This window comes from Ascidiella aspersa, chromosome 9 (assembly GCF_963924565.1).
Source record: "Ascidiella aspersa chromosome 9, kaAscAspe10.2, whole genome shotgun sequence".
NCBI classification, from domain to species: domain Eukaryota; kingdom Metazoa; phylum Chordata; class Ascidiacea; order Phlebobranchia; family Ascidiidae; genus Ascidiella; species Ascidiella aspersa.
The window spans coordinates 1,191,288-1,204,845 of NC_139455.1; the positions used below are offsets into that span (position 1 = coordinate 1,191,288).

At 31.9% G+C, this 13,558-nt stretch overlaps 1 protein-coding gene across 1 annotated transcript; it reads left to right on the forward strand.

Moving 5' to 3' along the window:
• The first annotated feature begins 363 nt into the window (after window positions 1–363).
• Window positions 364–12,066, forward strand: LOC146131796 (uncharacterized). Its single transcript, XM_083396864.1, has 12 exons — window positions 364–547; window positions 1,854–2,020; window positions 2,477–2,549; window positions 2,868–2,947; window positions 3,854–3,923; window positions 4,256–4,332; window positions 5,292–5,488; window positions 6,048–6,143; window positions 7,273–7,372; window positions 8,420–8,638; window positions 9,087–9,231; window positions 9,971–12,066. Exons 1-12 carry the CDS (start codon window positions 407–409, stop codon window positions 10,052–10,054), a joined length of 1,449 nt encoding a protein of 482 aa, XP_083252990.1. The 5' UTR covers window positions 364–406; the 3' UTR covers window positions 10,055–12,066.
• Window positions 12,067–13,558: the final 1,492 nt, after the last annotated feature.

Here is a 13,558-nt window from a genome sequence, read left to right on the forward strand (position 1 = left end):
TTCCGACCGTTCATTCTGCTCCTACAGCATCATTCAATCTATTCCGACAGTTCATTCTATTCCGACAGTTCATTCCGTTCTGACCATTCATCAAATTAGTTTCGGCCCTATTCATTCAATTCCGACCATTCCGTAAATTAGTAAGCGTTCCGACTATTCAGACCATTCATCATTCCGTAAATTAGTGTTACCCGTTGTGTGAAAGCTTGTCAACTGTGTAAAACAATGTGTTAACAGCGTGACTTGTTTACAGTTATATATAGAGAGAGTTAGCTCCAAGAGGCAACATATCAATAGATATAAATCGTTCTATTGTTATATTACATATTTAAATTAAATCCAGCAACACTTTTACAGTTAAGCTTGAACATAAAAATACTGAGAAAAAATAACTTTTAGCCTGATAATGTGGGGTCAGCAACAGCAGCAGCCACCCCTACCGCCCGGATGGGAAGCAAAATACGACCCAAACAACCGTCGCTGGTTCTACATCAACCACCAGACCAAAGTCACTCAGTGGGAATATCCTCAAACTGCATATCAAATGGTGAGCCATGATCGCTTACGAATAATTTGTTTAATATCTTTAACACAAGAATTACTGGTGCGGTCAGTTTGACTGTTTTTGGTTTTCAATTGTTTATATCTCCAATAATGTAGCTGTTGAATATTGAATCTCACTGATTTTTCTACTCACAGTATGAGAGCAGAAAGCGGAAGTAATTCCACACGAATGTGAACTGTCAAGAAAATAAAATGCAAAAATTGGTTGTGGTTGCTGTAGATTAAGTTGCAGAAAGTGTACAAGTGTGTGACACTTGAATGTGTTGCGTTGAATGAATTGCGCTAAGTACTGCTAATTTTTAGGTTCATTGTATACTTTTAGGTAGCTATACTTGTGGTCCATGTGACAAGCAGCATAATATAAAATAGCCTTTTATACTTTTAGCTTATTTAAAACCTAATTGTTTTTCAATTTCGATGTTCATGGTAGTTGTAAACAAAACAAACAAAACCAAATTTCCTCTAGGCAGCTAAAAAACAAGTTGAAGCCCTACGGCTACATTACATCAATCCGTAGATATGGTCTATAAAATATATTTCAAAACATGATATTATAAGCCTCCAACATATTAATGTCAAACCTACAAAGGTTTAGGTCGCTCAATATTAGAAGAAACAATTATTATGCATTTTTTCTTTATTCTTTTTTATTCCAGGTAATTGTAGGTTTGTTCACCGCGCGGTAATTCTAGTGTTGAAACTGTGACAATTTTTTAAAAATAAATAGATTTTGGAAATTGGTGAAGTTTTACTTTAAACACATTTGCTTTGTACAGAAGTTGTATGGATTTTCTGTAGTTGTTGTTTTACGCTTCGGTTTGCTTAAAGTTATTAGATTCAAGGTTAATTTTTTTTTGTGCAACTTATAAACCCTAAAAAATTGACCATGACTATGTTGCTTCGAAGTATTTTGGGGGGCTTTGGTTATAAAACCTTCAGGATTTTTTTTGCATTATTATTTGCTTAATTGTTTCTTGTAAATTAGTAGAGAAATTAGATAGTCCTATTAAAACTGTCAAACAAAAAAAAATTGTTTTAGAAACCATTTTTTGATAAAGTTTCCTAATTATATATATGTCATAAACAGATAAGTAGTGTAGTTTGCTTTAATCAATTTAATTGTCGTCCACCAAAAAACACAATTACTAAACAGTAATAAGTACAAAATAGTAAAAATTGTCTAATTTTAAAAATAATACACATAGCAATAAAATGCGAAATTGTACATTCATAGTCAAATAAGACAAGCTGTATTGCACTTTTGTATTAAAACTGTTTCACTTTGATAGCAACAACAGCAACAGAGACAGCAACAACAACAACAACAACAACAAAGGCAACAACAACAAACGTACCAAGGATTTCAGCAAAGACAAGAAACCAGCTTTATTGAACCAAACCCGACCAAAGCAAGGGAACTGAAAGAAGACTATGGAATAGACATTGACATGGCTAAGTTAGTCAAAAAACAGCCCAATATTTTTTGAAGCTTGGTGGCGTAGGGTTGTAGTTAGACATGGAATTATCAAAGTCATACAGATGCAAGTAGAATTTTCAGATGTTGAAAACTTTCACAAAATGCAACCTACTTCTGTGTGGGCTTTGATATTCATTCTATGTCTACCTATAACCCCCAGCCATTATCTTAAGATTTATTTTAAAACATTCAAAATGCTGCCTACTTCTGTATGGACTTTAATATTCTTTCTACATCTAACCTAATAATTTATGTTGATTTTAGATAGTATTTGTGCAAATGTGTTAGTAAACCCAATCTCCTGTATTTTTTGCTAATTTATCAATTATATCCTACAGTAAGTTTGCCGACAACAATAATAATGTTGTTATTGAGCAAAATGTAACTAATGCATAAATACAAAACTTGGATATTTTCAAACCTGTATTTTTGCAGTGCCTTGCTGAGAACTCACTCAAATAATGTTGATTCAGTGGAACAAGCACTCAAGGGAATGGGATACAAAAAGGTAATTTCTAACTTGATCTAAATGGTGTCATAGTTAAAAAAATAGATTAGCCTTAGGACTGTTATTTGATTAATGTTAACTTTAAATGAAAAAAATCATTTAAATAAAAAATATTTTTGAATCCAGCCAACAAGAACCTGAAAGGATTTTATATATATATATATATGTATATATAGCAGGAACGTTTAATTAAAATTTTAGTTCTACTTTCTCCACAAATAATTGTAAAATGTTTCTAACTATATTTTTTGGTTTGTTATCAGTTTATCACAGGCCCCTTTTTTGCCAGTTTTGTATTATATATATTTGCTTTTTTAGAAAGAGGTTATTGTGGCCAATGAACATTACGCAACTCAAATACGAAGTGACTACCCTAGCGCAAGCATAGACGTGGTTAAGTAAGTCATATTTTTAGCATTTACAAAAAAGTTAGTTGTTGTATATTTATATATTGTATCTGTTATATGATTTGTTAGTTTACCAATGAATTCTAAAGCTTCATGTAGAGATTGAGTGATATTACTTTTTTCGACTGAAACCTTGAAGCATAATAGTTGGAGGATGTTAATAATGAATAAAGAAACATTCTAAATGAATAGGTTTAGATATTCTTACTACACTGATACCAATAACCTATATTTTTAAGTTTTTGTCAACCGACAACTGATACAGATATCAATTTTATTTATACTTTAACTATGGTAATTACTTGAAGCTGAAAAACAAATCTAAATAACATTAACTTTGCATGTTGCTAAACACCGCAGCCGGAAATCTACAAATACAACTGTCAAATTTGCAAGATTATAAATAGGAAATTTGTTTGTTGTTCAAGAAAATCTATGTAATATTTTCTTAGTAAAATATCGGCCCAAATTTACTGATACCGGTGGCAGGAAGGGAATATCAACTGATATATCAATCTATCTCTAATCTCATGGGTCACTTGCTAGAACAGGGATGTCCAACCTTTTAGCAGAATGGGCCACATTGCCACTTTAAGAATTTCGATAGGCGGCAAAACCTATTAAATTAAATGGGTGACGTCATAAGTTATGTCATATCTTGACGGCATAAAACAACTTTTTCAATAAAGGCTACTGAAAGTAAGAATAAGTGGTTGGCTGCACGTAAACATCAGACGGGCCGCGGGTTGGACATCCCTGTGCTAGAGTTTGCATGTGGCATTGTTTTCTTTAAATGCATTTTTACTCACACAAGTCAAACGTAAAATAGTAAAGCCAGATGGAAGAACCAGGAGTATATTTTTAAGGTTTGCAGCTAATGAGACTGAATTTTTGCAGGGAGTCACTGGTCAAGCACAAAAATGATTACATGGACACAATCAGAGACCTGCAATCCAAGGGATATAAGGTACTCTTGTATTTTTTGGGATTATTCACCTCCAACAAATTTCCATAGTAGTTAATGCAAACGTTTCTCAACTGCAGATTACTGAAGTATTTATGTTAATTTGGAGCATAATAGTTGCAGGTTGTATTAAGACATAATAAAAATATCAAAAGAATTTTAAATGTTTAAATAACCCTATAATAAGGAATAACCCTTTTTACGTTTTTTTTTCAACATTAACGTCTAATAATAGTGAGTTATTCAAAACGTTCAAAATGATTGATTTATATACACTAAACCTTAAATTAAAGGTGACTTTTTGTAAAAAAAAATTCCCGAATATTTCTTTCCAGAAAGAAGTCAAGCCAAATGAAACGTTGGTTCAACAACTTAAAAAAGTTTACTCTGATGCTAGTACTGACCTTATAAGGTAATTTATGTTTTATCACTTTTTACAATATCAGACAACACACATGAATACTAGATTAAAAGTTGGGAATATGCAAGGCAGGCCAAACATTTGCTGAATATTTTTGTGGTCCACAGTGGTTTTACAGATTGAAGTATTTCTACTGTATTATTTCTAGAATTTACCTAATTCCAACCAAACGATAATTTAAAAATTGACTTTGTTGATCTGTAATGTTACCTTTCAAAAAAATTGTGTGTGAAGCTAAATTTTTGATAATTAACCAACTGTGGCCTGCTAACGATAAAATAAAAAACACAGTTCTAAAAGTAGTTAAATTTTTATTTGCCGTACACACGTGGCCCACGGGGCGTCATTTTGGGCACCCCTGTTGTAAACACAATTTGGAGAAAACTAACACAAAATACACATATTAGTATAAATACCTAATTTGTCAGATGAGGTTTACTGTTATAAGATGGTAATTATTCATCTTTATTTCAGCGTACAAAATTTAATTTTTTTTACATTATAAAGATGGAAATATGATTATCTGTAATAATACCTTTTTTTTGTGAAATATTTTTATTTGGACTTATTATTAAATAAAACACATTTGCTAGATAAGGGTTAAAATGCTTAGTGTTTTGATGCGATAATATTGCCATTCAGATACAAAAGTATTATAAACATGTCAGTTACATTTTGCAGTCAAAAAAACATAATAGGTAAATAACCAGTGATAACTAAACTTCTGAATGCTAACGCAAATTGTGACCTAATAAACCTGAATGGAAATTAGCACTGAACATTTCAAATTCATAAATTTATCTTGTTTGAGCATAGTAATTTGGTTGTAATACTTTTGATACTTTTACTCATAATATCGCTATCGAAATAAAAAGTCAAGTAACAGACATTCCTAGTATTTTTCACTGTAAATATAGAATCGGTGATTTTATAATGCAATTATCTTATAGGGATTTACTAATTTCCACTGAAAACAAAGTTGGTCCTTTTCGAACCAAAATCGAACAGCTTGGTTATGAGAAAGGTGGAAAGAAAAAAGAGGAACTTTTCAAAAAATCGACGCCCAAAAAGACGGCCACTCCCAAGAAAGTAACGCCTAAAAAAGAGACCAGTAAGCCTGCACCACCCAAAAAAGCCATTAACAAAAGTTAGTATCACGTCATGTTTTCATTTTTTGAAGGAAAAATGAGTTTGTGAATGTCAAATGTGTACGGAATGGAATGTTTGGGGTTTTGCAACACACTTCACAAGAATTAATCAGCATGCATTTATCTGGAATAAATCTATTTTGTGAGAGGTATCATCCATTATCATTATAACATTTTGTTTTAGTTTTTTAATTTTGATAAAATTAACAGCCCCAATGATTCACCTTATTTTTTTAAATAAGCCTCTTTTTGACAATCCAAACATTAAATGCTAAGTTTGTTCACAAGCAAAAAATGTAGTTTCAATACTTTCTGATTTTCCAAAGTGAATCACTCTGACTAGTAAACTTGCAATGCCTTTTTGTATTAAAAAAAAAGTATATTCCTTTTTTACCTTATTAATGTGATCTTTACCTGTTTTTTTAATAGGCTAAAATTTAATTACCAACAACTTTGTATGTGTTGTATGTGTATGTTATTTGTACACAGAAAAGTGCTTAAAATAATAAGTGTTTAGATCAAAAAGTGTTCAAACTAAATTGTTGTACTTATTGCTAGTGGTAAAAGATCTTCAGCAAAAGCTTCCTGGAACCAACAAGAATGTCATCGAAATGTGCCTACAAGAAATGAATTACAACCTGGATTGGACGGAGCGTAAATGTTTAGTTCTTAAAATTATAAAAACAATTCTTTAAAAAATTAAAAAACACAGATGTTGACTTTTTTAAATAGAAACTTATATTGATTGTATGACTAAACTTTGAAATAAATGAACTTTTTTTTTTTAAATTGTTTATTTTTGCTTTCACTGTACCTCTGCTTATCGTTTACATAAGTGCTGCTGAGTTGGTTAAATATAACCAGAGTTCAGAAATTGTAAATATCACAAAAATCGTATAATTATAGCGCAGATTTATACTGGTAATGGTAGGAAAAAATAAAAGATTTGTATTTGTTCCCTTTATCCAGCTTTGTTAATTTTTGAATGAATTAGCACAAAGGAACAAACATTTTTTCAGGGAATCACGTTCTTTGTTCAAATCACAATAGTGAATTATATTGTTTAGGTTTTTTATAGTTTTTTTTTTATATTATTGGTTTTGTTTTGCATAATTACATATAAGTAATAGTGAGCTCTGGACGATCAGAAACCGCGAATGATAACAACTGGCCTTCCGTGTTCTATTAGTAAAGTTCGGATAGATTTCATTCACATTATCTGATGGAATGCTTTTCCTCTCAGCTTATTTTGTGAAATTTTAAGGACGAATTACAGTACAAAAGCCACATTAATAAACGTATTACAGTCAGGGACGGATTATTGTGTGCTTTTCAGGTAAAATGTGCGTTGTTTGTGTTTCATGTTTATAAGGGTCAGGTTTCGAGTTTTATTATATTGTTTAGGTTCTTATCCAGCCAAAACAATATACTTTAATTTAAATCCAGACAATTTAATGGAGTTCTGAGTTCGGCTCCAGATTTTTCAGCCTATATTCTACCAATTTACGTAACTGAAATAAGATTGAAGGTTTTCGTGTAATTCATCCAGCCACAATGTGTGGTTGGAAGAAATTCACCCATATGCCATTGCACCTTTACAATTTTGTGTTTGCGACCTTATCAGTTTAGAAACCTATTACTGCGCAGTGCGCATGCACACGTCACGGTCAGACTCTGGTAGTTTTACCTAGTCTTACTCGAGTCCCGAGTCCGACTCCAGCAAAACAAACCGACTCTCTCCGACCCCGCAGCCCTGCTTCACAACTATTTATATTTTTTTCAGAGGCTTTAAAATCGATGTCTACACAAACAGACACAACACCAAAAAGAGCGGTGTACAAAGAAACTGATTTAGATGAACTGTACAAATCAAGCAGTAGTGCGTAAGTACAAAGGTTTAAATGTTTAGTTCTGTGTGCTTTGCAAGTACTGTTAATGAAGGTACCTTAGTGTGTAAACAAGTCATTTTGAAGGGAAAATGATGCTGTCACGCTCATAACCAAATTGCCCAAGTCATTTTTATATGATTTTCAAAGTCAGTCACTCCTTGTTGCCATCCCCATCCATAGAAAAAGTACCTAAGTCATTTTTTTGCACAAGTGAGTGGAAAATGACGTAAAAACGACCTGAGCACTTTTTCTATGGATGGTGACAAGGAGTGACTGAAGCAAAAACTTTGAAAATCAGTAAAAAATGACTAAGGCAATTTGGTTATGAGCGTGACGTCATCTGTTGCCCAAGTCAAGTTGAAGTTTAGTAATTATTAGAGCAAGCCAACTACAAGTTCAGTCAATGATATAAAAGTAGATTAACCTTTAAAATTGGTTAACTTGTTTGAGTAAAGGAATAGCTCAATAAAAAACAACAACATTATAATCATGTGTATAAATTGAGACAATTAGCTCATTTTTATAATAAATGATTAAATAAAAACACAGAATTTCAACCAAAGATATTTGACTCAGGATTAAGATGAAGTAAAGTCATTTGTCCAAAACACTTAAGTTAAGTCAAGTATTTTTTACAGCCTCTTTTGAGTTCGTGAAAAAGTGTGCATGATAATGTAAGCAGGACGCTGGGTACTTAAAAAAGGTCTTTGTTGATACAATTGTGTACCATTCTATATTTTTTTATACAATTGTGCGCCAACCCTAATTAAATATCTCTTTTTATCCACTCTGGTTAGTTCTTCAATCAGAAAAAATACATTTGGTAGGGCAAAATTCACACTTATAACTAAAAACCATTTAGTTAAAAATTACCCTGCTTTATAACTAGACTTTAAAAATTATGCTTTAAAATTTTTAAACAAAAAAAAATATTGCCTCCATAACTTGGCTTTTATAATTAAGCCTTTCATTTAAAAAAAACTTTTTTAACAAAAACACAATATATTTCTACTTTTAACTAAATCACTTTATTTTCTGCAGGCCTGTAGTGTTTGGTGCTGAGGACGAGCCGTCCGCAACAAGCTCGATGTCAAAAATGCCCGACTACAGCAAGTTGTTCAGTTCCGCGGCAACATCATCCTTTCTTAAACCAAGCTTCACTACGTCAACATCTAGCAAACCCACAGTTGGTTCTGCTGTGCGCTCCCAAGCTAGACAGAAGAGGGTTAAGGTTACCGACAAGAAAATACACAAATCAAAGTAAGTTTGTGGCTTTTACCAAGATGAAATCGCTTGAGTCAGTGTGTTTGTTATGTTACATATATTGCTTAAAAATTGCATTGCTATATCTATATGTTGAATGTTGTCATAAAATATTGTTGTGTCCATTCCAATTATATGTTTTAAAACGGAAACATTTGTTAAAATTATTTTTGGCGTTTCGATAAGTAGACCAGCTGTGAAGCCCATGTTATGTACTCTTGATAAAGCTGGGGATAGCTTTTGGGTGGAATAATTATTTATTATTGTCGGACTAATTGTTTTTCGGTAGATTTATTTAATATGCTCTTTCACATTTTTAAGTAAATTAAAATTATATTCGAAGTTTTATCATTAGTTGCATACCACTGCCTATATTTATATATTTTTGTACTTTATTTGAAGCAATGGCTGTTTTGAATGTGATGTAATGCATTTTTTATTCCAGTGCTGTTAATTGGAAGACTTCAGCCAATCGTATGAAGCCCAACGGTCCAGACCCGGCCAACCAAAAAGGACCAGACCCAAGTTTACTGATTACAAACTACATTGTTCCGACTGGACCCAACCCAGCTTACTACAATGGACCACAGGTGCGGTTATTAGGGATGTTATATAATATCAAATGGTGTCTATACGTCATATTGCAGTATCTGTACTTGACTAACGGCCACAATAGACCACAGCTGTGGTTATTACGGATGTCCAATCATATCACACAGGACCAATGCACAATTCTTTAAAAGTATCAGTATTTCTTTGGTACTAGAGCAGTATCGGTTCTTCTCTGAAACCAAATTCATTTATATATTTTTAACATAGTTTGTGATCCAATGTAATTTCTACATTTTAATGTGAACTTCCTGCAATATTAAATAAAAAACTGAAAGGTAACGAAACTTTATTATGCGAAGCTGTTTGGTTAAATAAACTGAGGAATTTACTGTTGAACTTTTAATTTCATCAATTTTTACTTCTAGTGGTATTGGTATTGGTCCGGGCAGTCATACTTTGATAGACACATTGGCATAATGTTATTTGGGGTGTGCAAAAATAACAGATACTTGTCTACAATACACCACAAGTGTAGTTATTTGGGATGTCCAAAAAATAACAGATATGAGCCAATGTGAAGTGTCAAGTGATAATATTGATAGTTATTCCAAAACTAGGGCGATTATAGTAGCAATCAACGGTCCCGGTATGTCGGAGGTCGAACCTCACTGCAGGCTAGTTGTTTTTCTAGGCTGCCTTGCTTGCATCATTGATCGACAGATTTTTCAGTGTACATTAAAGCAGTCACATATTACAGAGATTTTTTATTTTATATAGAGTACAAACAGATGTGGACCACTGCCAGGAAATCGTGTTGGTCCAAGTGGAATCGCTGTCGGTCCAGCTCAGGCAGTTTATTAAGTGCCTGTTGTTACTTTTAAATAACATTAAATTGCTTATATAAACTGTTGCTACCAGTCATAATATTAATCAAAAACAGCTCCTCTGGTAATTAAATGTGTTAAGTAAAATTGGTTGGTTACAATTTTAATTACCATAGGAGCGGTATTTGTATAACATAAATATTGCTGGTCGTTTATTATTGTTGTGCTGTTTAACATCTATATTGCATAGTTAACCTCAATATTGCATATTTTTATGTTCCATGAATCTCATGTTTAAGTTACTAAATCACACACAAAGAGTTGTGTTTGCTGAAAAAATGTATAATCGTGGCTTTAAAGCATTTGTTGGCAACCCACACTATTTCATCGTCATTATTAGAGTGGTAACTAAACTTCTAAATGCTAAAGTCATTTGTTGCCTAAAAACCTGGAAAAATTACAACTAAATGTTTCTATTTTATCCTTGTTTGGATCAGACTGCGATAATTTTTGTCCTAATTACCGGTGAAGTCTTGGATATGTCTACCAATAATGCCTATTGTTGTTGAAGTTTTTGCAGTTAAAGAGTTAACTGTAGCGTCCAAACCTTGCATGAAATGCTTGTTATATAACCTTGACGGCAAGCTGTGACTCTTACATCTCTGTATTCTGGCTCCTGTGACTCAGAAAGAGTGAATTTATTTAGAAAAACAAGTGTTGTCTTACACACACCTGACGAAGATACATTATCTTAAAATTTCACTTACAAAAATGCACTAAATTAAAGCAATAAATCTTTAAAGGACTACTTTTAAAAAAAAACAATGTATGTTGGGTGTTAACATTTATACAAGTTCCGATACTTTCCCGTTTAAGGCTGTTGGCAAAATGTAAAATACCAAAGTTTCAATGTGTAAATGTAAAACATAAGTTTAAGTGATGTCCATATGTTAGCTGTTTGTTTAGGTTTAGTCAATAATGTGGCTCAGAGATAGATTAAAATGGGACAAAAAGTGGTATTTTTTACTAAAGTTTGCCAGCACATGGTTTGTTGAAACATATACAACAACACCCCCGTATTCATGATATGCGACTATTTTTTATTTACTACTAATTATTCGTTGTCTGTGTGTTATTCTAAGCAAGTGTTGTATTTTATATATTGCATGAGTAAAAACCGTATAAGACGTGTCTTAATGTAAAGAACTACTGGTGATTTCACTTTCTTATATAGCTGTTTTTAAAAGCGCGTTTTTAGTTTACCTAAGTTTCCATCTTTTTATTTCAATGTCTTGTGGCCCTGAAGAAAAACTGGACACATTTGGAATACAACGCATTTAAGATTATATAAACCTGGGTGAACTTTTTGTCTTAGCACAAATTTTTATTAAATGCCTTTCTTCATTTTTTGTATTAGACATTTCTGGTGTCTACTTACACGTTTTTACATGTACCTTTAAACAAGAGCTATTTCTTGTGCTTGTGCTTTTATATATGAATAACATTTATGATTCAAAAAACAGATGCATTTTGTGTATTTTAGTATTTGTTAGTTTACTATGTATAACGTTTTAATTTTAATATTTTTACTGCTAATTAATATATGTTTTAATTAAGTTCTAACATTAGTTGCTCCAATCAGCTAAACTGTAGCCTAAAATAAATTGTTATATTTCAGTAGAGGCAACCAAAATAGCTGGCATAGATTGGCAGAAAACGTAAAAACAGTTATATAGAAAGTACATTTGCAAAAAGCAATTACACTGAGGTGGCGCTTATGAAATAGAATAAAATGCAATTCTATGTGAACTAAAAAAAAAAGTGAACTTAAAATGAACTTAAAAAATGGTGTCCTGGGATATATATTGACTGTATCTATGGCTTAATGCCTGGTGTGTGTGTATTATGTAAAGTAGTTTAAAAACTTGTACAGAAATGGCCTATTCCCCATGAGATATTTACTTTGCATTTTCCTTAAGGTTAATTATATGTGATGTTAAAATTTGTTTTAAGTGTGCTACACTAAGTTTTAGTGCAAATTTTGTTCATAATAAACTCACACCTGATAACATTTGGCATGATAGAAGGGTGATGTGTATTCTGTTGCAACATCTTTATAATATCAGCCTTCTTCCGTAAAACAAGTTAATATGTAACTATTTGTTTGCCAAACATTTACTCGTAATATAAATGGACTGTTGTACAATAATTCTGTGGGAAAGTTTTGATATTTTCCATTATGAAATCAACTTCATAACCAAAGAATATGTCAGAGTACTTTATTTTTTATAATTAAAAATAAATTATGGAAGACAGTTCTGCATACGAAACTTCCACATTTTCAACAGGCTCGCAGTTCCAAGATTTAAAAGGAGAAAGTAGCACATCACAAGATCGTGTTTACTTTCAAAATGCGGTAGCCAACCAAACTGGCTGGAAAGACCCTGAAAGAGCCATTGAGCTGGTAGGATACAACAAAAATAGTGAATTTGAAACAAAATTGTTTAAAACTGAAATAAATTACTAATCCGGTGGCACTGTTAAATATGAATTGTATTTTATAATTGGCAACAATATGATACAACTTGTTATTTAACAGTGGCACCTGACCAGAAAAATAGTGAATTTAAAAAAAAGTGAAATTATTGTTACTTGATTATTGCAATAAATAATCAGGTGGCACTGTTAAATGGGGAATAGTATTTTGTATTTTAGAGCAACAATATGATACAATTTAACATTACCACCTAGATTCGAACGAACAACAAGGAATTAAACTTTAATCTTTGTGCTTGTGAAAACTTTTTTGACATATTTTTGAAATTTTACAATTGTTTGAATTAGAATTCACCTGAAAGGTTGGAAGTAAGTTTGTATCAAGCTGAGACAAGTTTTATACAACCTTCTAAAACCAAAATTATGGAAAGTAAAAGGTGGGTTCTCAGTAGTTTACAAGAGCTTGTTCAATTAATCTAACTTGCTGTTTTTTTCCTAAGTGTTATTTTTGTTACAATTTTAAACATTTTACAGAACGACTCAAAAACCCCCATCAACTCAGGTAAGAACTCTATGTACAAGTCAAATATGTTAGTATTTTGGTTACTTATTTTGTATATATTTTATTTCAATTATAAAAAACATAAAAGAGGCCCAACATGGGTTCTATTTCCTCACAACATTTAGATTTAGTGTTTTTATCCTTTTAAAGTGTGTTATTTTTTATTTACAAGGAATTAATCAGAAAACTTACACTGGATTATCCAAATGTTCCAAGAGGAGTTTTCGAGTAAGAAAGATTTTCCTTTTTACTACCATTCATATGGATAACACTTTTTGATAACTTTCATTATATTCCTTTCGTTTACCAAACTGTTGCTGGTTTGAAAGTAAGATTTTAACAATTATTATTTAGGTATCAACTTTCAAAGAACAAAAATGATTTGGCCAAAACGCACGAAGCTCTTAAACGACTTGGATACAAGAAGACACCAAGACAGCCTTTGCAGAAACAACAACCTCGCCAAACATTAGCAAAAGTTCA

What these genes read in the sequence shown, in the direction of transcription:
- LOC146131796 (XM_083396864.1), top strand. Translation starts at nt 407, where the DNA reads ATGTGGGGTCAGCAACAGCAGCAGCCACCCCTACCGCCCGGATGGGAA. An exon ending in GCAAGCATAGACGTGGTTAA is followed by an intron (nt 2,948 to 3,853) that starts GTAAGTCATATT and finishes GAATTTTTGCAG; the next exon opens with GGAGTCACTGGTCAAGCACA. An exon ending in CAACCTGGATTGGACGGAGC is followed by an intron (nt 6,144 to 7,272) that starts GTAAATGTTTAG and finishes TATTTTTTTCAG; the next exon opens with AGGCTTTAAAATCGATGTCT.